At 43.5% G+C, this 22,061-nt stretch overlaps 1 protein-coding gene across 1 annotated transcript in view; it reads left to right on the top strand.

Moving 5' to 3' along the window:
• Usp32 (ubiquitin specific peptidase 32) overlaps nucleotides 1-8,414 on the top strand; it is a 78,010-nt gene extending 69,596 nt beyond the window's left edge. Inside the window, exons 25-29 of the mRNA XM_015495368.2 lie at nucleotides 68-259; nucleotides 2,096-2,384; nucleotides 4,539-4,963; nucleotides 5,459-5,551; nucleotides 6,169-8,414. Coding sequence (XP_015350854.1) covers nucleotides 68-259; nucleotides 2,096-2,384; nucleotides 4,539-4,963; nucleotides 5,459-5,551; nucleotides 6,169-6,342 — 1,173 coding nt within the window. The 3' untranslated portion in view covers nucleotides 6,343-8,414. The remainder of the gene's footprint in view (nucleotides 1-67; nucleotides 260-2,095; nucleotides 2,385-4,538; nucleotides 4,964-5,458; nucleotides 5,552-6,168) is intronic.
• Nucleotides 8,415-22,061: the final 13,647 nt, after the last annotated feature.

Raw genomic sequence — 22,061 nt, 5'->3', positions numbered from 1 at the left:
CTGGATGGATGACCATTTCAAATACCCTCACCACAACCCCTATTCATCCTAATCCCTCTCCCTGCAGGTTGTAGATGAGCACGAAAGTGTGGAGCAGAGTCGGCGAGCACAAGCTGAGCCCATCAACCTGGACAGTTGTCTCCGTGCTTTCACCAGTGAGGAGGAACTAGGGGAAAATGAGATGTACTACTGTTCCAAGTGTAAGACCCACTGCTTAGCAACCAAAAAGCTGGATCTCTGGAGGCTTCCCCCTATCTTGGTATGTTACAGCCCTATCCTTGAGTGAACAGAGGTCTAATATAAAGGGGGAAAAATCCATTAACGTGAATTTTTGTTATTTTTTAGAATAAGACTTCTCCTATAGCATTGTTTAAAATATTTTCTGTGCAAGTTCTTTATGTTGAGTACAGAGGTGAATTGTTCTAAAAATATTTAGTAGTTCCTATTCCTAAAAAGCTTACAGCCTAGGAGAGAGAAGTCATATAGGCCAGTAACTGCAATTCAGCACAGTATGAGGAGTGCCACAAGTGGTATAAGCTAATGAGTTAAAACTTTGGAAGAGGTTAAAGACACTTCCAGGTCTCTGGAGAGGAGGGGGGTGCTTTAGGCTAGCCCTTAGTTGGACTATCGGAGAGTAAACCAACTGGGAGTTTCCATTGCCCACTGAGTTTGGTCACGTGGCTATGGCACACTGCTGAGTTACATGTGTGTGCACAAGCACGGGAGCTTATGTGTTCTTTTCTTTATATATTCTAGTTGTAGATGGACACAATCCATCCATTTATTTATTTATTTATTTATTTTTACGTGGTGCTGAGAATCGAACCCAGTGCCTCACACATGCTGGGCAAGTGCTCTAACACTGAGCCACAACCCCAGCCCCAACTTATGTGTTCTTTTAGATTTGATTTACTTCTTCTCTCTTCTTTCATATATTAGATTTTCCTTTGGTCCATCAGAAGAGTTTGAAGTAACAGATTCATTTAAGAAAGCATTTTCCTGCCAGATGTGGTAACACACACCTATAATGCCAGCTACTCAGGAGGCTGAGGCAGGAGAATCTCAAGTTTTAGGCCAGCCTGGGCAACCTTAGGGAAACCTAATCCCAAGAAAAAAGAAAAAAAGTCTGGGGCTGCAGCTCAGTGGTGGAATGCCCTGGGTTTAATCCTCAGTACTGCTTTAAAAAAAAAAAAGAAAACATGTTTTTCTTACGGGTGGAAGTTGCATCAAATATAACTGTAAAGCCAGGCAAGATGGCACACATTTGTAATCCCAGCAACTTGATATGCAAAACAGGAGGATAGCAAGTTCAAGAGACCGGCCTCAGCAACTTAGCAAGATCCTGTCTTGAAATAAAAAAATAAAAAGGGCTGGGGATATAACTTACTGGTAAAACACCTCTGGATTCAATCCCCATTACCAAAAAATAAAAAATAATATATATAAGGTACTAAGGTGTTTTTTTTTTGTTTGCTTTTTGAGGTGCTGGGGATTGAACCTACAGCCTCATGAATGCTAGGCAAGCACTCTACCATTGAGCTAACCCCTAATAATACTAGTATATTTTAACCAGACATTACATATATTTTCTTACTCATGTCTTCATCCTACTATTCTGTGAAATGAATGTAAGTTTTTCTTTCCTTAGACCAGAATAGCTTCCCAGGGAAGGATGCACAAGAAATTGATAGCACTGATTTAACTAGCTCCAGGAGTGGAAATGAGGGGAAAGGAAGACAAGAGCAGGGAGGGGAAGGCTTGGAAACAAGGTTGGTGGGAAACGGGGAGACTTTTTTTAAATTAAGGTATATTTTGATAATTGTGTATACTCATATAACCATCACATAAAATATATTATGGAGTAAAGACACTTATAAAAAATATTTTCAAGGAACTGGGGTTGTGGCTCAGTGGTTAGAACACTCACCTAGACCGTGTGAGGTGCTGGGTTCGATCCTCAGCACAGCATAAAAATAAATAAATAAAGGTATTGTGTCCAACTACAACTAAAAAATATATATAACAAAAAATATTTTTGAGGTCTTTAAAAAATAATGTTGTTATTATATATTGTTTTCTATCTTTTCATCTCCAGATTATTCACCTTAAACGATTTCAGTTTGTAAACGGTCGATGGATAAAATCACAAAAAATTGTTAAATTTCCTCGTGAAAATTTTGACCCTAGTGCTTTTTTGGTACCAAGAGACCCAGCTCTCTGCCATCGTAAACTACTCACACCCCAGGGGGATGATGTCTCTGAACCAAGGGTTCCAGCAGGAGAGGTGAAGAAAGTAGATGCCCAGAGCTCTGCTGGGGAAGAAGATGTGCTCCTGAGCAAGAGCCCATCCTCACTCAGTGCAAACCTTACAGGGAGCCCAAAAGGTGAGGAGGCCTGTGGTGACCTGACAGAGGGACTTTCTTGGGCCCTGTGTACGTTGCATATTTCCCTCTGTCTTCTACTCTGGAGGAGCTACTTGGTGGGATGGGAAGAACCTAAAGAACCTATCTAAAATGAGACTTATCTGTATTTGAACTGTGTGACTTTTTTTTTTAAGGTGAATTTAATTTGTTTACTTTTTAAAAATTTTATTTTATTTATTTATATTTTATGTGGTGCTGAGGATTGAACCCAGTGCCTTACATGTGCCAGGCAAGCACTCTACCACTGAACCACAACCCCAGCCCCTGAACTGTGTGACTTTTAGCAAAAGATGCATCCTCCCTAAATCTAGTTTCTTATTTGTAAAATGGAGCTAATACCAAGTTCACAGTGTAAGGATTTGAAATACCAACAGTGATGTACTTTATATAATGCTTAATATGTGATAACATGAATGGTAATTTTCATCCTTGTTCCCTTCAAGTAGAAGCTCTCCAAGCATAGTCTGGGAAACCCACAGGGGTCCCTAAGACCCTTTCAAGAGGTCTCAAGGGTCAAAACTATTTTTATAAAAATAATACTAAGACAGTCTCTGGGTATCTGGATTAGCTTTTAAAAATCAACATCTGTACAGATTCAAGGCCAGTCTCAACAACTTAAAAAGGACTGGGGATATAATTCAGTGGTAAAGTGCCCCTGAGTTTAATTAATTCCCAGTACCAAAAAATTTTTTGTTAAATATTTATTTTATAGTTTTCAGTGGACACAATTTCTTTATTTTATTTTTATGTGGTGCTGAGGATCGAACCCAGGGCCCTGCGCATGCCAGGCAAGTGCCCTATTGCTTGAGCCACATCCCCAGCCCCAAAAAAATTTAAAAAAAAAAAAAATTTTTTAAGGGCTGGGGATGTGGCTCAGTGGTTAAGCACCCCTGGTTTCAATCACCGTACATTAAAAAAAAAAAAAAATCAAGATCTGGGACAAATATGACACAATGGTAAAAAAATAATAAAACTTGAGTATAAGCACACACTATAGGTCTTAACTGAAATATTGTTGTTAGATGTTAAACTATATCCTCCAAAAAGATACGTTGAAGTCTTAACTATCATACACAGTCATCCCTTGGTGTCCCTGTGAGTTTGGTTCTAGGACCTCACATGGATACCAAAATCTAGATTCTTCAAGTTCCTTACATAAAATGATGTAGTACTTGCATATATTTCCATATAGTCTGTACATAACCTCCCAGTGTACTTTATTTTTTGTTTATTTTTAATTTATTTTTTATTTTTTGGCGGACACAACATCTTTGTTTGTATGTGGTGCTGAGGATCGAACCCATGCGAACACGCATGCCAGGCGAGCGCGCTACCGCTTGAGCCACATCCCCAGCCCCTCCCAGTGTACTTTAAATAATCTCCAGGTTACTTGTAATACCAACACAATGTAAATGCTACGTAAATAGTTGTCATGCTGCATTGTTTTTTGATCTGCAGTAGTTTTAATCTGTGATGTTGATCCTTCAGTTAAGAAAGGCCAAGTGTACATGACTTTATGCTTTCATTCTCTCACAAATGTACAGTGGAGTCAGAGACAGTATATCATGTGAATATATTGTCACTTTGACAGTGAATGTGCTTGTGTATTATGTTTTTAAATTCCTTAGTTTTACTTTCTAATATAGGAAATACTAAAAGAAGTGGGTGGGGATGGGAAATTGTGACCATGAAGGTTAAGTCCCACTGCTATACAGGATTTTTATGTGAAGTAGAGAGTTTATCCCTAGTACTGTGCTTAGTAAGTACTTAATTAATTAATAGTAAGTACTTAATTAATAGTTATATTTTTTGTCTAATTTTACAAAGGAGAGGAAAATGTGTTTATAAAGCTCCTTAGTCTAGTAATTACATTGTTTTGAACCGAGTGTGACATAAATCACCTTTCATGTACTAAACATTTTCAGGATATTGCTGTCTAATGTATTGGCTGTATAATAAGAACTAGAGAGTAACCAGTCAGCAGTGGCCAGTCAGGACTCCCCTATGTTTACCTTTTTGTATACATTTGGGATGCTGGCTTCAAAGTTAGCATGTGGTATCTGTCTTACCTTGTGGTATTTGGATTTATGAATCTTTCTTTTATCCCTTTCACAGGTTCACCTTCTTCATCAAGGAAAAGTGGAACCAGCTGTCCCTCCAGCAAAAATAGCAGCCCTAACAGCAGCCCACGGACTTTGGGAAGGAGCAAAGGGAGGCTCCGCCTGCCTCAGATTGGCAGCAAAAATAAATTGTCAAGTAGTAAGGAAAACTTGGATGCCAGCAAAGAGAATGGGGCTGGGCAGATCTGTGAGCTGGCTGATATCTTGAGCAGAGGGCACATACTAGGAGGTAGCCAACCTGAACTGGTCACCCCCCAGGACCACGATGTCACTTTGGCCAATGGATTCCTTTATGAGCATGAGACATGTGGCAATGGCTACAGCAATGGTCAACTTGGAAACCACAGTGAAGAAGACAGCACTGATGACCAAAGAGAAGATACTCATATTAAACCTATTTATAATTTGTATGCAATTTCGGTAAGTAATTTGTTGTGTGGTTTTCAGAGAATAGTCTACACTTTTCAGTGGTTTGTTCACTTATCTTCATTTGTTAATCACAAGCAGTTTTTTACCACCTGCTTATTTGCTAGACTTTTGCTTGGTGATAGCAAAATTAACAAAGAAATCTTGGCCTTTTGAATAGACTCCAAGGAGCTCAAAGTATGATGCAGGAAATGGTCATGTAATTAGTATAAGTGGAGTCAGAGGTTCAAATTATTCATTATCATGTGTTTCTAAGGAGTTTTGCTTTCTAAAAAAAAATAATTATAAAAAAGTTGTTTACCCACACAAAGTTGAGACTTATGACATTTGTTTTCTGCTTTTTGTTTATTTTGTTTTAGGAAAAAATTAAAAGGTTCCAAAACATTTCCTCTTACCCATCTAATGTTCAATTTTCTTTTGCTCAGATCCTAGTGCTTTGCCCTGGCTATAGTACTGGTAACTACTGACATACTCTCTTCTCTTCTTTAGTGCCATTCAGGAATTCTGGGTGGGGGCCATTACGTCACTTATGCCAAAAACCCAAACTGCAAGTGGTACTGTTACAATGACAGCAGCTGTAAGGTAAATATTCTCAATCTGAATGAAAGTTGGAAACAGAATGTAGTAAATCTGGGGAATATTTGTTGAAAGAATAGACTTTTTCCTCAATAGGAAATAGATATTTCTGTTAGGATCAGTTTATAAATGTTGTCAGTATTAAGGGACCAAAGGGGATATGCAGAGTGGAGAATGAAAATGTGAATAGTGAGGAAAAAGGAGGTATTAGTTAATGAGAAAAAATTCCAATCTTTGGAGGATGGAGGGGTTGTTTTATTTTCATTTTCTTTTGTTTTGTTTTTACAATGTTGGGAATTAAACCTACCTAGGGCTTTGCACATGCTAGGCAAGCACTCTACCACTGAGCTACATTCCCCAGCTCCAATATTTTGAACTATTAAAATTTGAAGGCATTTTAGGTCATTCCTTTGACCTGTCTTTGGTTATAATATTTTCCCAAAACAAAAATTGAAGATAATGGTACTCATTTTCAATGCAGATAAGAGATAGTTGACATATTAAATTAATTGGAATCGATCAGGTTAAGTAATTAAAGAGGGTTATCATCATTTCCCTGACAAGGATTAAGACCCAGCACAGTGATGGCTTTTTTTTATTAAAGGCTTTTCTTACCCCTTCAGGAACTTCACCCTGATGAAATTGACACCGACTCTGCCTACATTCTTTTCTATGAGCAGCAGGGGATAGACTATGCACAATTTCTGCCAAAGATTGATGGTAAAAAGATGGCAGACACAAGCAGCATGGATGAAGACTTTGAGTCCGATTACAAAAAGTACTGTGTGTTACAGTAAAGCTACCACTCTGGCTGCTAGACAGGCTGGTGGTGAGGGAGATGACTCCTTGTAGCTGACATTTGGCAAAAGCATCGCTGAAAGGCAAGCTAAATGTAGTTATTTTATCCTGTGACCCTGAAGCACAAAATAAAAATCCTAATTAAAATAGCAGGTAACTTTAAGAGTAGTAATAATTTTGTTTTGAAGTCTCTCACAAGCTCTTCAAGAACTTTCAGGCAGATCCCACCATTAGCCTGTAAACAAAAGGGTTTGGCACCAACTACCTGGGACCAAATAAGAATTCAATTGTGCTTGTCCAGATATGAACAAACTTGTAGTGAGTATAGAGTTTACCAATAGTCATAATAATATACTAAGGATTTCCTTGGAGTCAAAGTTTAAAAAAAAAAAAAAATTATAGTGTTGTCTAGGGACGACATGATATGCTACCTCCTTTTTCCTGAAGTTTTACTCTATTATATTGACAAGATGGAGAAAGCAAGATCCTATAGGTGTGCAAGTGATTCTTACAGCAAAGATGCAGATTTTTCAATTTATTTTTTAAACCATTTCCCTACTCTTCCCTTTCTTTTTGTTTTTGTTGTTGTGTTTGTGTTTGAGACACAACCAGTCACTGTTGGCAGAGGCATATAGTGGTCAGGCTTAGAGGGAGAATCCCTTAAAACTACGTGCCTTCTACCCAGGGTCTTTGTTGGGAGACCCAGTAGAAAGAAAAAGCATCCTGGGAAGTCCATCTAAAGTGGCCCTCCCAATAGAGGCACCTTACTTTTAGGATACTTGAAGTGTCCTCAAAAATGTGTATCTGCTGAGTGTTGCAGGGTAGTTGCCAGTAATTGCACCATCAAACCATGCATGTGTTGCACAAAGAGCTTCTAGGAAGGTAAGTGGCATCAGAGCTAGATGGTGTTTCACATTAGTGCTTGTTTTGTTCTTTGTTTCTTTGTTTTGCACTTTAATAAAAAAAAAAGAAAAGAAAAGAAAATACATGCAAACAAACATACTTGTATTTTGATGGCTCTAAGGGCTATAAATTAACTTGACTGGGGTATTTTCCCCCCATCATATTGTATTTAAAAACAAAACACATAATACATCCCAAATATTGATAGTTCATAAGTATTTTTTATGAAATTGGTGGGTTTAGGAAGTAAACTTCTGTTTTATTTGCATGTCCATTTTATTTTGTTTTTGAGTATTTGTCCCCCCCCCCCTCTTTTTTTTTTTGCACTAGTCATCAAAAGTCATTTATTTACTGACTTCATTTATTCCTCTGATTACTCAAGACTGGAACAAAGTATACATGTTATTTATTTCTGGAAGCATTTTTTAAACTCTTTTTTTTAATATATATTCAAAGAAAATGCAACTGCTTATTTTTGATCTTTTTAAAAATTTATTAAGACCCTAAACCTTGATTCTCATTTACTGTCAAATTTTATTACCCTTCCTTGTTTACACACAGTAAATACCAATGTATTTAAGCATTTGTATTCTGAGATCTGAGGCCAGTAACTACCTAGTTCTTCTCAGAGCATTTGGGAAAGTTGTCTTAAATGGCTAAAAATAAGTCTATAATTGCAAGTAGGAAGGAATGACCTAAATGATACAGTAAAGTCAGATAAAATGCATACTTTATAGTTTCAAGATTCTCCATTCCTACCTGGACAAGCCCCATGAAAAAAAGTAGAAGTTTTAAATAATTTCTTTACCGGTGTTTTATTTAAGCAGGTAGCACAATCTACTAATGTTTGATCTGTGTTTGTTATATTGGTTGTAATTAATTTTTTTAATTCATGAACTAGCAGAAAATTTATTAAATTAACTATTAACTACATTCACCTTGTAAATTTCTGTATAAAACTTGTTGACAATGCACTGACTTTAGAAACATGTACATAAATAGAGTGTAAATAAAATAGTGTTGATGTACTGAAATATGAACTGTATAAAAAAGTATTGGTAATTGTATATGGAGTGTACCTGTTTCTCTGTAACTATTATCCAAACAAATTAAAACCGTGGATGCCCATGTGCTGTTTTTCCTCACACAAGTAAACACGAAAAGTCAACTTCTTCAGTCTTTTTCTCTGTGACCCTGTTTTAAGTCCCCTATTTGAATACCTTTCTGACTTACAGAGTGGATGCTCCACCTCTGAGAGCAATAATAGGCTGAATTTGATTTAAACATGGTTCACATCCCTTTTAGAAACTTATTCAGAAGACATTGAAGGGAGAAGGGGGTAGAAAGCTGGTTGTGGGGGAGTTCCCACAATAGTTTTCATGCTCATTAGGAGATGAGATGAAGAAGAAATTGTTTGTATCATGCCGTGAAATACCCCTAGTTCCTAGAGGGCACTGAGAAACAAGGGATGTGCTTGGTTACCTGGGAGGTATCCAAGGAGGCAGTTGGCAAGAGTTCATAACAAATGAAGATTTAGAGCTTCAAGTCCTTCACCCTCTAGTAATTTTATTTACCTGTAAAATCAGATTACTCAGGCTTCTAAGAAGTAAGTGAAGTATATAAATGTCTGGCACAGTGGTTTGTGGGTTTTTTGTTTGTTTGTTTGTTTGGGGGGAGGAGGGATTGAACCCAGGGCCCTTTGCATGTGATGCAAGCACTCTACCAACTGAGTTATATCCCCAACCCTGGCACAGTTTCTTGGGGTGCTTAGTGAATGTAAATTCCTACTCCCATGCATGAGATTCAGTCTTGTTTTTACAAAGAATTTTAAAACTCCCCTTGCTCTGCTAAAACCAAAACATTTTAATAGCTCTCTTCTCACATTCTTAAAAAAATGGGAATACACATTAAAAATATATAAAATGAAAAGCTGAATCGGCAGCAATGGCAGCTTGTTCAAGGAAAGAAACAAGTAGAAAATGGGTATCCAAAGAGCCCATAAAAATCAAGCAGAGCTCTGAAAGTACTGGTTTGTCTTCCTCTCTCTTCAAATTACAGCCTTGGAAGAAAGGACCAGCTTATGGAGACGAACAAGCATTTTGTTTCTAGTTTCTGAATAGTCTTATAAGCTGAGAATGGTCTTCAGCCTTCCTGCCTCTAGCTGAGTGGTGATTTTGTGTTGAGTCTTTTCACCACTTGGTGGCATTACTTGCTGAGACCACTTTCTTAGAAATACCATTGAATTGGAGCAAGTACACGATTTGCCATATTTTTCCTGTGTATTTTAATGGTCGAATGTATAACTTGAAGAGTCAGGGATCCCAGTTTTCCTTATGATATAAAAATAGTTTCCTTAGTATTGAAATCATAATGTCAGAAATAAACACACTTTTATGATCAGAGACCTATACAGAATGAGGAAAAAGAGGCCATCTTTGGGTTTGCCACACTTCTGACCAGTGGGAGGCAAGATAGTAGATAAGAGTGCAGGAGAGACTAACCCAGGCCTAAAGGGACTACTTGAGGAATAAAGTTTAAGACCATGGATGAGAGTAGGGAGTGGTGGGGACATATCCATTTAAAGCTCCATCTGATTGTTGCCATGGGCCATGGAAGAATGTGAGCCCCAATGTTAATCAGATCTCCCTCCACCAAAGAGCAGTCAGAAATTCAGATACTAATTATAAAGTTTCCAATTTAGAAATGTTCATAGTTAATTTGGAACGTAGGCACTTGAAATTGAACCCCTAGTCTTGCATATTCACACTATGATTTGAGATTTCATTTTTAAAAATTTTAAACATTGTACTGTTGAAATAAAAAATTTATTTGCAAGCAGAAAATGGTGGCACAGGCCTATAGTCCCAGCATGTGAGGCTGAGGTGGGAGAGCCACTTGACCAGCCTAGGCAACATAGACCCCCCCCCCCATCTCAAAGAAAAGAAAAAGAGAAACTTATTTGCAAGCCAGGTACAAGCCCTCTAGTGAGTAGAAAGATCATGGACTTTGAGCCTTTTAAATAAGAAGTCAGATTTCCAGCTCTGCTATTAAAACAGCTGTGAACTTTTAAAACAAATTCCTTAGACCCTCAAATGTCTTGTACCCACCAAGGATACCACTTTATTTCCAATAGTTAATAAAAGAAGTAGATCTTGTATATGAATAGGCACAGCTTGGCAACTCTTCATTAGTGAAATAAATACTCTTCCCCTGCTTAAGCAGTACATAAACATAATGTAGTAATAATGTTTTTGTTTGTTTGTTTGTTTTTATGGTGTTGGGGATTGAACCCAGGGCCTTGTGAATGCCAGGAAGGCACTCTGCCAACTGAGCTATATCTCTAGCCCAGTAATAATGTTTTGATCATACTCTCTACCTGTCCAGAGATGTAAGCTAAACAATATGTGAATACCTACCATGTACAGTGGCATGTACTAAGGTTCTCTGGGGTGCAGCCATTCCCAGCTCCTCAGAAGAGATTCTTTTGCAGCCTTTTTGCAGCAGACATTTATGGGAACCTCTGCTCCAGGGAATGAATCACTGTTTCCAGTCTAATTAGGGAAAGATGAATTCAAGTACGTACGTATATAAGGAGGAGTGATAGTAATAACCAAAAGCTCCCTAGGCATAATTGTCTCTGATGAAGCACTTATTGAAGACATCAGATAGATAGTAGGATGTTGACAAAGTACCTAGGGTTATATAACTAAGTGGAAAAAGGAAGTGAGCTGTTCCATGAAAGCAAGATCAGAATTATATTGTCAGAAGCTTGGAGAGTGGCGGGCTGGGGATATAGCTGAGTTGGTAGAGTGCTTGCCTCACATGCACAAGGCCCCTGGGTTCAATCCCCAGCACACCACACACACACACACACACACACATAAAAAAGAAAAAGGCATGGAGAACAATATAGACAGAGAAAAGAACAGGGACAAGATCCAGAGGCAACATAGACATTTTTCTCCCCCTCTCTGCACCAGAGATCAAACCCAGGGGTGTTCTACTACTGACCTACACCCCAGCCCTTGTTATTTTGAGATGGGGCCTAGCTAAATTTGCGCAGACTAGCCTTAGCATCCCAAGTAGCTGAGATTACAAGTAGGTTACAGATGTGCCACTACACCTAGCTAAAATTTCCCTTTTTTATACAATCCACTTGTGCTGCAATTTTTCTTGATAATGAACTTTTTTGATATTGACACAAGCCCAAGAGAAACTCATCAATGGGCACTAGATTTAAAATGCTCCAAGATCAAGGTAGAGGCAAAAGAAAAATATGTTCAGGTAGGAGGGGAAGAAAAACTGGAAGAGGTCTGAAAAGGAAGAAGGTGTGTGAGGAAGAGTAGTGCAATCACAGCAGAGTGTGGCCCAGGAAGAAGACCCTGGGTGGCTGAGGTATCTGAGGTCCATAGGGGTAGAAGTCAGGGCTCCTCTGCTACTAGGAGAGGAGCCCTCCATTCCCATCCACTGAAATTACCAATTGAGCAGAAAGAAAGGGACTTGCATACTGGGGGTCAACAGGGAGCCTAGTGGAATGGAGTAGGAGATGCCCGTGGTCATCGTCAGAGGCTACAGAAGTATCAAGTTCAGAGCAGGCATTTTAGCTGGATGGAAAGCAGTGGTCTAGAAGTCAATCCACAGTTTTTGCTCCATGCCTTACAGAATTGTGACTGTGACAGGCCACTTGCCTCCTCTTCACCTCAGTTCCTCTTCTGAATTGTGATGGAGTTGCATTAGATCAGTGGTCTTCGGTTATTTTGAACCAACATTGGAACCAGGCCCTTTCTTCCAATCATATCTTCTAGAGCAGATGAAGTTGGAATTGCCCAGGTTGAAGTGAAGGTGGGGAATGCAGTGCTGTCTTTGCAATCTCCATAGTTAAGCATTCAGAAAGTCAGTCATACAGTGCTCCAGCAGTGCCTGATGAGCCCTTGGAGAATGGTCCCTAGCAAGAGGGCTTGGTAGCTCTCCCAGTAGAGCTGGGAATCATGGTAGCCACAGGGTGGACCTTTCCAAAGGCCTTTTGCTTCTCTCCATATTTCTGGGTAAGGGGGAAGCCATCCAACTAGGGTGAAGGCCAGTCAATCTCCCCCCCGTGTAGAGACCACAGGTAATACCTGGAGCAGCCAGCCTACTGCCTGGCAGCTGTCCTAGAGACTGGGCATCTGTAGGGAGCCAGCCCCAGGGCCTGTGACCTTTAATTATTGTGCCAGCAGGAGAAAGTTGCTGCTACCACTCCTTGTTTGCAGAGCTCCCTGTGGCTTGAAGCTGCAAATAAACATCTTGTCACTTGCCGAGAGAGGGGGAAAGGGAGAGGCCTGAGTTTATTGCTCATTCATCAAATGTTTATTATGGAGTATCTATTATGTGGCTTTAAAGATAATCCTGATATTGGAAGTGGAAGAAAAGGAAGACACTTAGACACTTAATGAACTTCTATTTGCCAGACCCCATAGCACTTTGAGGGATGCATTATCATCCCTTTTTACGGATAATGAATATGAAACTTAATGACATCAAGTCATTTGCCCAAGGTATCACTCAAAAGGAATGTTTCAGAGCTGGAAATCTAACCTAGGTTAGATTCAAACCCAGCTGCTGCTTTACTACCCTGTCTCCCCTTGAACTGAAGTCTGTTCTACCACTCCGCAACTCCTGGCAAGATAGTCACCCTGAGCCTCAGAGGCCTCATCTTTGACAAGACATGAGAGTCACCATGACCCTGACCAACTCACAATGTTGCAATAAGCACTAAGAAAAAATGAATGTGAAACCTTACAATCAATAGCACTTGTGCCACCACTCAGTATGTTTATGTAAGGAGAGAAAGCAGCTCCTTCTGTTTCAGGAACGTGAAACTCTCAATCACAGAGAGCCATACAGAGACTGACATTCTACATTTATTCTCTCTGCCTCGTATGGCCCAAAGACCTTAGTTGAAAAGAAGGAGGAAGGGGAGAGAATAGGTAGGGAATTCAGGTGAGGGAAAGAGAAAGGATTCTGGGTTGGATAAAGTTCCCTACCTCCAGACTGGACTCTGGAGTGTCTGGTAGCATCTTATCAGAGATCTCCAGGGGTGTGATCGATTCAGAGGCAGCATGGGAAAGAAGGTTTGAATGCGCTCTTCTGGGGAAGGCAGCACCCCTCTGGCCCCCTGCCAGAGCAGGCTACCTGGTAATGCTTAACCCACTGAAGACAATGCCTTCTTCTTCAACTAGAGCCCTTTCCTTCCTGGCCTTTCCTGAGAAGGGAGAGAACAATTGAGCCTGACTATTAATCCAGGTGTTTGTATTCGGCACAGCCTGGGCTCTGAACCAAATACCACATGTCCATCCGGCCATCATGGCAGGTCCATCGCACAGCAGGCCAATTTCCCAGCTGTCTGCACCCATTCAATCCTGAGTCTGCTCAGTCCCAAATAGACAGCCCATTGTCATTTCTCCTGGATTTAAAGCCCAACTTTGGTTTTCTGACCCTTTCCCCTGATGGTAAGGGAAACATTAGACCTATCAATCCAAAATTCTGATATATATGAAAAAAGAAGAAAAAGGGGAAACCAATCATGCCTAATGAGGACTCTGGGGAAATAGCCAGAGTAAATTTGGAGAAAAATCCAAACTCCATAATTGACATGAAAATAGACTTTGTGGACTCGAACCTACCACATAGCCCCGTAATCCCCCTCCAGAAGTGGCAACATGGGCACCATGCCTGCAAAGGCTTGGATGAGACATTCCATCTGTAATAGTATTTGCATTGGTCATTTGTGCTCCGCTAGAACTCAGGCCAGATTCAGCCCCATTCCCTAAATCATCACCAAATTCCAAGCAATACCACTTCCATGAATCGGCTTTATGCTGTGTCATCCCAGCCACAATGAAAGGCCATGGAACCAGCCACTTACTGTAATATTACAAATTACAATGACTCAGATTCCATTGAAACCTACCCTAACCCCCTGCAAAGTCCTACTCTCCTTCTAAATATTGATGGCAGCCTCCAGAAGGTATCTCAAATGTGCTCCTAAATGGATTCTTTTAGCTGCCATGTGGTATGTCAGCTGGGAAGGACCACCTGATCTTCTGGGTACCCTCACCCAACACCACCATCACTGCCTCCTCTAGATATCACCTCACAGACTGAGTGCCTCATACTCTACTACAGTGTATCCAAAGCAGGGACGCTTGTCTCCTGTTTGTTTTAGTGAAATCACTCTTTCCAGTTTCATGTGTATTAGCCTATTTTTTGTTACTATAATGAAAAAACTGAGGCAGGCTACTTTATAAAGAAGATATTTATTTTGGTTCATAGTTCTTGAAGTGCAAGGTTGAGGCACATCTGGTGATGGCTTTGTCTTTTCTTTCTTTTTTTTTTTTTTTTTTTTTTTTATTTCCAGTGCTGGGATCTAACCCAAGTCCTTGAGCATGCTAACCAAGTGGTGAGGGTTTTCCTCCTGATAAATTCCCTAGGTAGTGTAGAGACAAATCCATGTATGTGTGGATATGTGTGTGTGTGTGTGTGCATGTGTTGTTCTCTCCCTCATCTTAAAAATCCACCAGTATTCAATCACAAGATTTCTCCCTAATGAACTTATCTAATCCTAATTATCTTTCAAAAGCCCATTTCTAAACACCATAGCCAGGTTAAATTTGTATGCTCTTTTTTTTCCCCTCCTTTTGGTTACTGGGGATTGAACCCAAGGATGTTCTATCAGTGAGCTACACCCCAGCCCTTTTTTTATTTTGAGAATGGGTCACACCAAATTGCCCAGGCTGGGCTTAATAAACTTGTGATCCTCCTGCCTCAGCCTTCTAGGTTCCTGGGTCTGCAGGCATGAACAACACATCCTCTTACTACCTCACAATTGAGATTAAATTTCAACACAAGAACTCTTGGAACACACTCAGTCCATACCCAAACTGTAGCACTACAGTACGACTTCCATTCTCCTGAAACCCCAGCGTGACCCCCAAGGACTGCTTGATAAGTGCCACACAAACCCCAAATGTCTCTTCCCACACAACTCTGAAGATTGATTTGGACCCAGAAAGTAGACCCAGGCGAGTTTGCCCAGCGGCACTCCAAGCAGCTTTTGAAGTGGCTATGGCTCACATGGCCCCTCAGCTTACGCTGAGCAAAACCCCAGTTTGAAGCAGATTCCCTGAGGAAGACACATTGAGGTGGGGGACCGTAGAAGCCAAGAATTAAGCACCTCACATACCCAAGCCCCCCATGTGGATTGAGCTGTTCAAATTCTAACAAAACCAGGTCTATTGTGTCAGCCACTGGAGGAAAGCTGGCAAAAATAGAGCTAAGAAAACCAGGTTTATCTCTCAGGATTGCCCAATGGGCAAGGTAAATATTTAGCCCCAGCCCTGGAAAGATGCCTAGTAATTCCATTCTTTCATTTTTTCTTTTACTCATTCATCCTACAAGTATTTGCTGCCTGCCCCACACTGTGTGGCCAAGGTTGATCTAGGCACTTTAGTACTCTGATGGCTCAGGGTAATCTTTCCTCAGGGAGTCCTGGTGGGGGAGAGGAGGAGAAGCAGAGGCCAGGGAGGGCATCACAAGGGAGGCAACTTTTTTGTTTTTATTTTTGCTACTAGGGATTGAACCCAGGGGTACTTAACCACTGAGCCACATCCCCCCACCTTTTTTTGTATTCTATTTAGAGACAGGGTCTCACTGAGTTGCTTAGGGCTTCACTAAGTTACTGAGGCTGGCTTTGAACACGTGATCCTCCTGCCTCAGCCTCCCAAATTGCTGGGATTACAGGTGTGCACCACCATGCCCGGCTGGGAGGCAACTTTTAAACTGGGTCTGGGTGGATATGTAACCATCACCTTCACTGTTGAAACCAAGACAAGTATGGGGGGAGGGGAGGAGAGCATACAGACCGGGGAACCTCTGACTGGCCTACATCCCAGCTTCCCTGTGAGTAGGGACTCCTAAGAAGAACTTTCAGGCCAGACGCAGTTGAAGGGAAGCAGCAAGGGTATGCAGATCTGGATGAAATTCCCCTTTGGCTACTCCTTGGCCTTCAAGGGGTATGTTCCTTTACCTCTCTGAATCTCAGGTCTCTCAGAAAAATGGCCAAGTCTAGTGATTCTAAGCGAGTGGGCTAGAGCTTCAAAATATCCAAGTTCAAATCTTGGTTCTATGTCAGTTGTGTGTCCTGTGCATTTCTTTTCCCTCAACAGAAAATGAGAAAAATAGAGATATTCATCTCGGAACGTTATTGTATAGATATAGTATACTTATTGTATAGATCTAAAGCATTTTGATTAACTTTACCTGCATAAATATTAGCCATTATTGTTGTACTGTTGTTCTTTGGGTAGCAGAGGGAATGGAACAGTCTACCTGGTTTCCTTCCAAGCCCACAGTATTGCCGGTGAGCCTGCTGTGTTCTGTGTCATGCTGGGACACTGATGGGCCACCAGGTTCCCCAGGAAACTAGTGGAGTTTAATATGCAGTTTGTTTGTTTTGTTTTTAATATTTTTAATTGTCGATGGACACAATACCTTTATTTTTATTTATTTATCTTTATGTGGTGCTGAGGATTGAACACAGTACTTCACATATGCCAGGCAAGTTCTCTACCACTGAGCTACAACGCCAGCCCTTGTTTTGTTTTTGTTACCAGGAACTGAACTCAGAGGCACTCGACCACTGAGCCACATCCCCAGCTCTCTTTTTGTATCTTATTTAGAGACAGGGTCTCACTGAGTTACTTAGGGTCTTGCTAAGTTGCTGAGGCTGGCTTTGAACTCATGATCCTCCTGCCTCAGCTGCCAGAGCCCCTGGGATTATGGGCATGCCCCACTGTGCCCAGATAATGTGCAGTTTCGTAAGGAGTGCCTACCTAATAGGGCCTACCCTGTGGAAGGGAGGAAAAGGAAGCAGCCATGGGAGAGGGAGAAGTCCAACTGCCAAGGTTATCCAGATGATAACCTTGATTGGCCCCACAGGAAGCACAGAGGTTGTAATGGGCCTTTGTCACCCTGAGTTGGGCCAGCCCTTTACATCCCCACATCCATAGACACTAGCCAACCGAGAGGGGAGTGTGACCTTGAGCATGGAGGCTGAGAGCTTCCACGCACAGCAGCTGGAACAAGCCTTCCGTGGAGGAGGCTCTGGGCTGCACATCATAATGCCCACCTTAGCGACAATCCCTGCTGTCCCCAAGAGGCCGTTTCACTGGAAGTTTGTGTTCTAAAGGTTGCTGTCAGGATTAGTGAGATAACAAGTATAAAGTATCTTGCAGAGGGCCTGGGATAAGATAGTAAGTTGCAAGTAGCTAATGGTAGTGACATAGATCAAGATTATAAGATGAAAAGAACTGGAAATTTAAAAAGCTTCAGACTTGGACAGAGGTGCTCAGCCCCTCTGGGATCTGGATCCCACCCTTCCTGACTTGATAGAGAACCGCGGAGAAAGGCAGACACATAGACCGTTCTAGTTGGCAGCCCTCCCCACGGGGAGCCCAATGCCAGGGTCACTGAGGAGGGGAAACCCCTCGACCAGAAGGTTATCATCAGTCAGTCCCTGGAGGGCCTGGCCAGCTGAAGAGAGGAAGGAAGAAATGGTGGTGCAGTCCCAGTCCACCAGTCCCCGTCGCGTGTCTACCCTTCTCTCTTGGCCTCAGTTACCCTGAGATAGGTGGGACAGGGATAGGATTACCAGGCCCAGTAAATAAAAACTACCAAGACAACCAGTTAAGCTTAAATTTTGAATTAATAAATAATATTTTCAGTATTTCCATGCAATCTGGAGATAGTACTGAATTATTGGTGGCTTATCAGAAATTCAAAGGCATCTGGGCATCCTGTATTTGATCTAGATGGGGCATTGTGTTGGCCTTGTGTTGGGAAAGCCTGCCTGGACAGGACAGGCAGGCGAGCCTCGGGCAGAGCCAGGGACAGAGAGCCGGACATGCAGAGGGCCTAAACGGCAACCCTGGGGCTCTGGGGAAGGGCAAAGGTTAACAAATCCCCACAGCAAGAAAGCAGGAAGGGCCCTGGGTCAGAGAGGCCTTGCTTCCAGCCATGCGGGTTCAGCCTGAGTCCAACCCTGTCCCCAGGATGTGCTTCAACAGGTCCCCTTTCCTCCCCTGATGTTCTGGATAAACAGTAGGCAAAGGTCAGGCTGAGAGGCCTGCCTTAGTAGACACCTCTGTATGGTTGGGACTGAGTTCTAGGGATGTTCCTGGGTGTTTGAACAGAGAGATGGCCCCATGAGGGAGCTGAGGTTTCTTCCTTGGATGGGTGAGGACTGCCACTCCCCAGAACCCAGCCTCTTCCCAATGGCCCCGTCTATAGGTCCTACCTGTCTTTCAGTGCTCTAATAAAAAGAATCATGATAATAACCACAAAAATATTGAATATGTCCTCTATCCCAGGCATCTTGTTCCATCTTTCAGTAATCCTGGTAGATACTGTCGTCATCCCCTACTTATAGATGAGGAAACTGAGGCTCAGCTGAAATAAGTTACTGAAGGTGCCTACTCAGCAGTGGAAGGGGATCCAACCACAGTTGTTGTTGTTGTTCTTCTTCTTCTTTTTTTTTTTTTTCTTTTGCACTAGGGATTGAATCCAGGGGTGCTCTACATCTGATATATCCCCAGTTCTTTTTATTATTTATTTTGAGATATTATCTCACTAAGTTGCTGAGGCTGGTCTTCAAACTTGGGATCCTCCTGCCTTGGCCTCCCAAGTTGCTGGACCAACCCCAATTCTGTGCAACTCTGATTCGTGTGTTCTGAGCTTTCTGCACCCATCTCCTGGCCTCTGTTTCATAGACCTGGTCCCACTGTGCCTGACACGGCTGACCTTCAGTTAGGAATGTTGAAGGAAGGGCCTAGGCTGTTTTTTCTCCCTGAATCCTTAGTCTTTAGCACTGAGGAAATAATAGTATTTGTTAAAAGATTAAATCTTATTGAAAGTAAAACTTGTTCCAAAATGAACCCAATACCCCCTCCCTGCGTCCTGCTCCTTTGTCCCTCTCCAGAACAACTGAAGAGCCTCCCCTGTGTCCAATCTCAGCGGAAGGAACTGGCTTGTGACTTGTCTGTCCTGCAACCCTCCCCCAGAGGAAGCCCCTCCCTGGGCCTACCCCAGGCCTGGGATATGGTCCTCCATCCGAACAGGAGGTCATGCCTTTGTCCCTACTCAGATAAACAAACAGAGCCACTAGGATGCGTGTAATGTGAGGGGCAGGAGCAGTGCCCCACCCATGGAGACAAGGCCTGGCCTTCTTCCCGAGGTCATCAGCAGAGGCTAGGCCCAGTTAGATGGGAGGGTCAAACCTAGTCCCTTTTACAGATGCATAAACCAAGGCCCAGAGCAGGGAGCCATACCTTCATGCCAGCAAGGCCACCCTGTCCTGACTCTTCCCACTCAATACATGAAAAGCTGCAAGCCTAGGGCTACCGCATGCTGGGAGCACAGTGGGGTCTCTGTACAGCCATCCCCTGAAGTTCTGTGACACAGCAACCTCTGAGTCCATGTGCGCATGAGCACCACCTCACCCCATGACTCTGGCCCCTTACAAACCCTTCCCCTCTACTTCCTCCCCCTCCCTACACACTGTCAGATCAGAGCCGCAGGAAGCAGGGCCAGCGCGCGTGCAAACCCAGAGCCAAGATGGGGAAGTTTATTTTCCAAGAATCATCTAAACACATGGACAATATTTTTAGCCCCTGGCTCCCACCCGGATGACAGACCTAAACAGGGGAGAAGAGAGGTGGCCTAGTGGGGACAGAAAGCAACCTGCAGAGACAGGATGGGACAAGGCCCTGCAGACCCTATCCTGCCCTATCACAGATGCCATCTTCCCTGATGTCTCTGCTAAAGGTGAAAGCTGACCATGGAGCCAAGGAAATATAGAGTGACCTCAGGCTCTGGCCCAGGTTCTCACAGGTTCCCCGACCCCTCTCTGTGCCTCGGTTTCCTCATCCATGCAATTGGAGAAATCTCTAATAGAAACAGTGAGGCCCATGCTGGGCACGTAGTTGGTAGTCAACCAGTGTGTCTCATATTCTGTGCTGAAGACCACGAGAAAAGGCCCTCAGAGAAATCAGATTGTGGCTGACGCTATCAGCCCTTTGCTGTCCCCAGGACTGCAGCTGCAGGCAAGTGTGTGCATGTGTGTGTGTGTGTGCACACCAACACAGTCACTCAAGGGGTGGGTGAAAGCAAAAGAAGAACTCAGGGGGCCACATTGCCCCCCCTTGTGGATAAGGGCCTTTGGTAGCCCCTATCCCCAGACCAGGCTGGGCACATGAAACCAAGAGCCACCTTCTCCAAGGTGAGCAGTTGGGCCAGCACAGAGGGAGTAAATTTCCTGAGAAGCCACAGCTCTTCAGGAGCACACAGTCACAGGAAGCTGTGCCCATCAGTTTCCGCCTCCAGCCAGCTGCCCGCTCCTGAGGTGGCTGGCAGACTGACTTGCTAGGAATCGTGGGCTGACAGCACCTACCGGGCCTCAAGGCCACAGGAAAGACAGGAGAGGAAGTGGCCTGAGCCCTGGGCCCTGCACAAGCTGCACCCATTCTGCCTCCTGCTCACGGGGCAGGGGCCAGAGAGAGTCCTGTGCTTCTGCTGGGGGGTGGGAAAAGCCAAGGCTCCCCTAGTCTCTTGCAAAGAGCTGGGGCTTCCTGGTTCTGTTGCCACACTGTTCACTGGAGGCTAACCTGAGGACAGGGACCAGACTGGAGTGGGGGTGTCAAAGGGAGGGGCAATTCTGGCCTCAGAGTCCGGAGCCTGGGGAGGACCCCCCACTGGCTGCGTGGGAACAGTAGGAGAACAATCTCAGCATCCCCACACACCCTGCTGACACAGGCTGCCTTCTGTTGCCATGACAACAGCCACCCCCCCCCCCCACAGCCGTGTGGTCACTGGGAAGGGGGAGGGTACTTCTTCTTGATCAAAAATGGAAAAGAGAGGAGAGGGTGGGAAGAAGGAGGCAGCTCTTTTCTCTCTCCCCCTGGTTAAGTTGGAGGTGGCCAGGGGCTCGGGGTGTCACCGTGGGAGAAGGCTCACAGGTCACCCCCTCCAGTTGGCTCCCTTCCCTAGGTCCATAGCCAGCCAGGCCTTTGGGACTCATGCATCCTCCTCACTTGCATGCCTGGGGAGTAGCTAACTAACTGCTCCCTGGGGAGTAACTAACCACTCCAGAGGGACTCCCACCCCAAGCCAGCACAGCCTGGCCCTGGCCCTGGCCCCTGGGTCTCCTAATCTCTCCACAAGGCCTGGTTTCCCTTCTCCACTTGTGAAGGCTCTTGGTCCTCCAAAAGTCAGCCCTGCCCAGAATGAGGAACCTGGGACCCCAGGGCCCCTCAGGCTACCTGTGGGTCTCTTCTTTCCTACCTCCTGGTTTTGGGGACCAACCCCTCCCCATCTGCCTCCTATGGTCTCCCTCATCGGGCTCTAGGAGGGTGAAAAAAAAATACTAAAGATACAATGTCCATGGTGGTGCTGTTTTGGGGACTCTTCCCTGACACATCCAGGTTCCTCTTTCCCTCACATCCCATTGCTGACCCAGTGTTGCTTCTGGGCTTTGGCCTGGGCACTGGCCCCTGCTCCAGCTGGCCCCTGCTCCACTGTCCCCTCTACAGCCAGCTCTACAATGCAACCGGACCAGGTCCCACAGCTCGAACCCTCCACTCTCCGGAGGCTCCAGCATTAGAGGATCCTACAAGAATCCAATGCTCTGGCCACTCCACTCCCTCCACACCCAGCTCTGCTGCTCTGCTTTCCCCTCCTCCACCCACTGGCCTCCCTGCTGCTTCCCACAGGCTCTCTTCCTCCC

This window comes from Marmota marmota, unplaced genomic scaffold (assembly GCF_001458135.2).
Source record: "Marmota marmota marmota unplaced genomic scaffold, marMar, whole genome shotgun sequence".
In the NCBI taxonomy this organism is placed as follows: Eukaryota; Metazoa; Chordata; class Mammalia; order Rodentia; family Sciuridae; genus Marmota; species Marmota marmota.
This window is presented reverse-complemented; position numbering and strand designations above follow the sequence as displayed.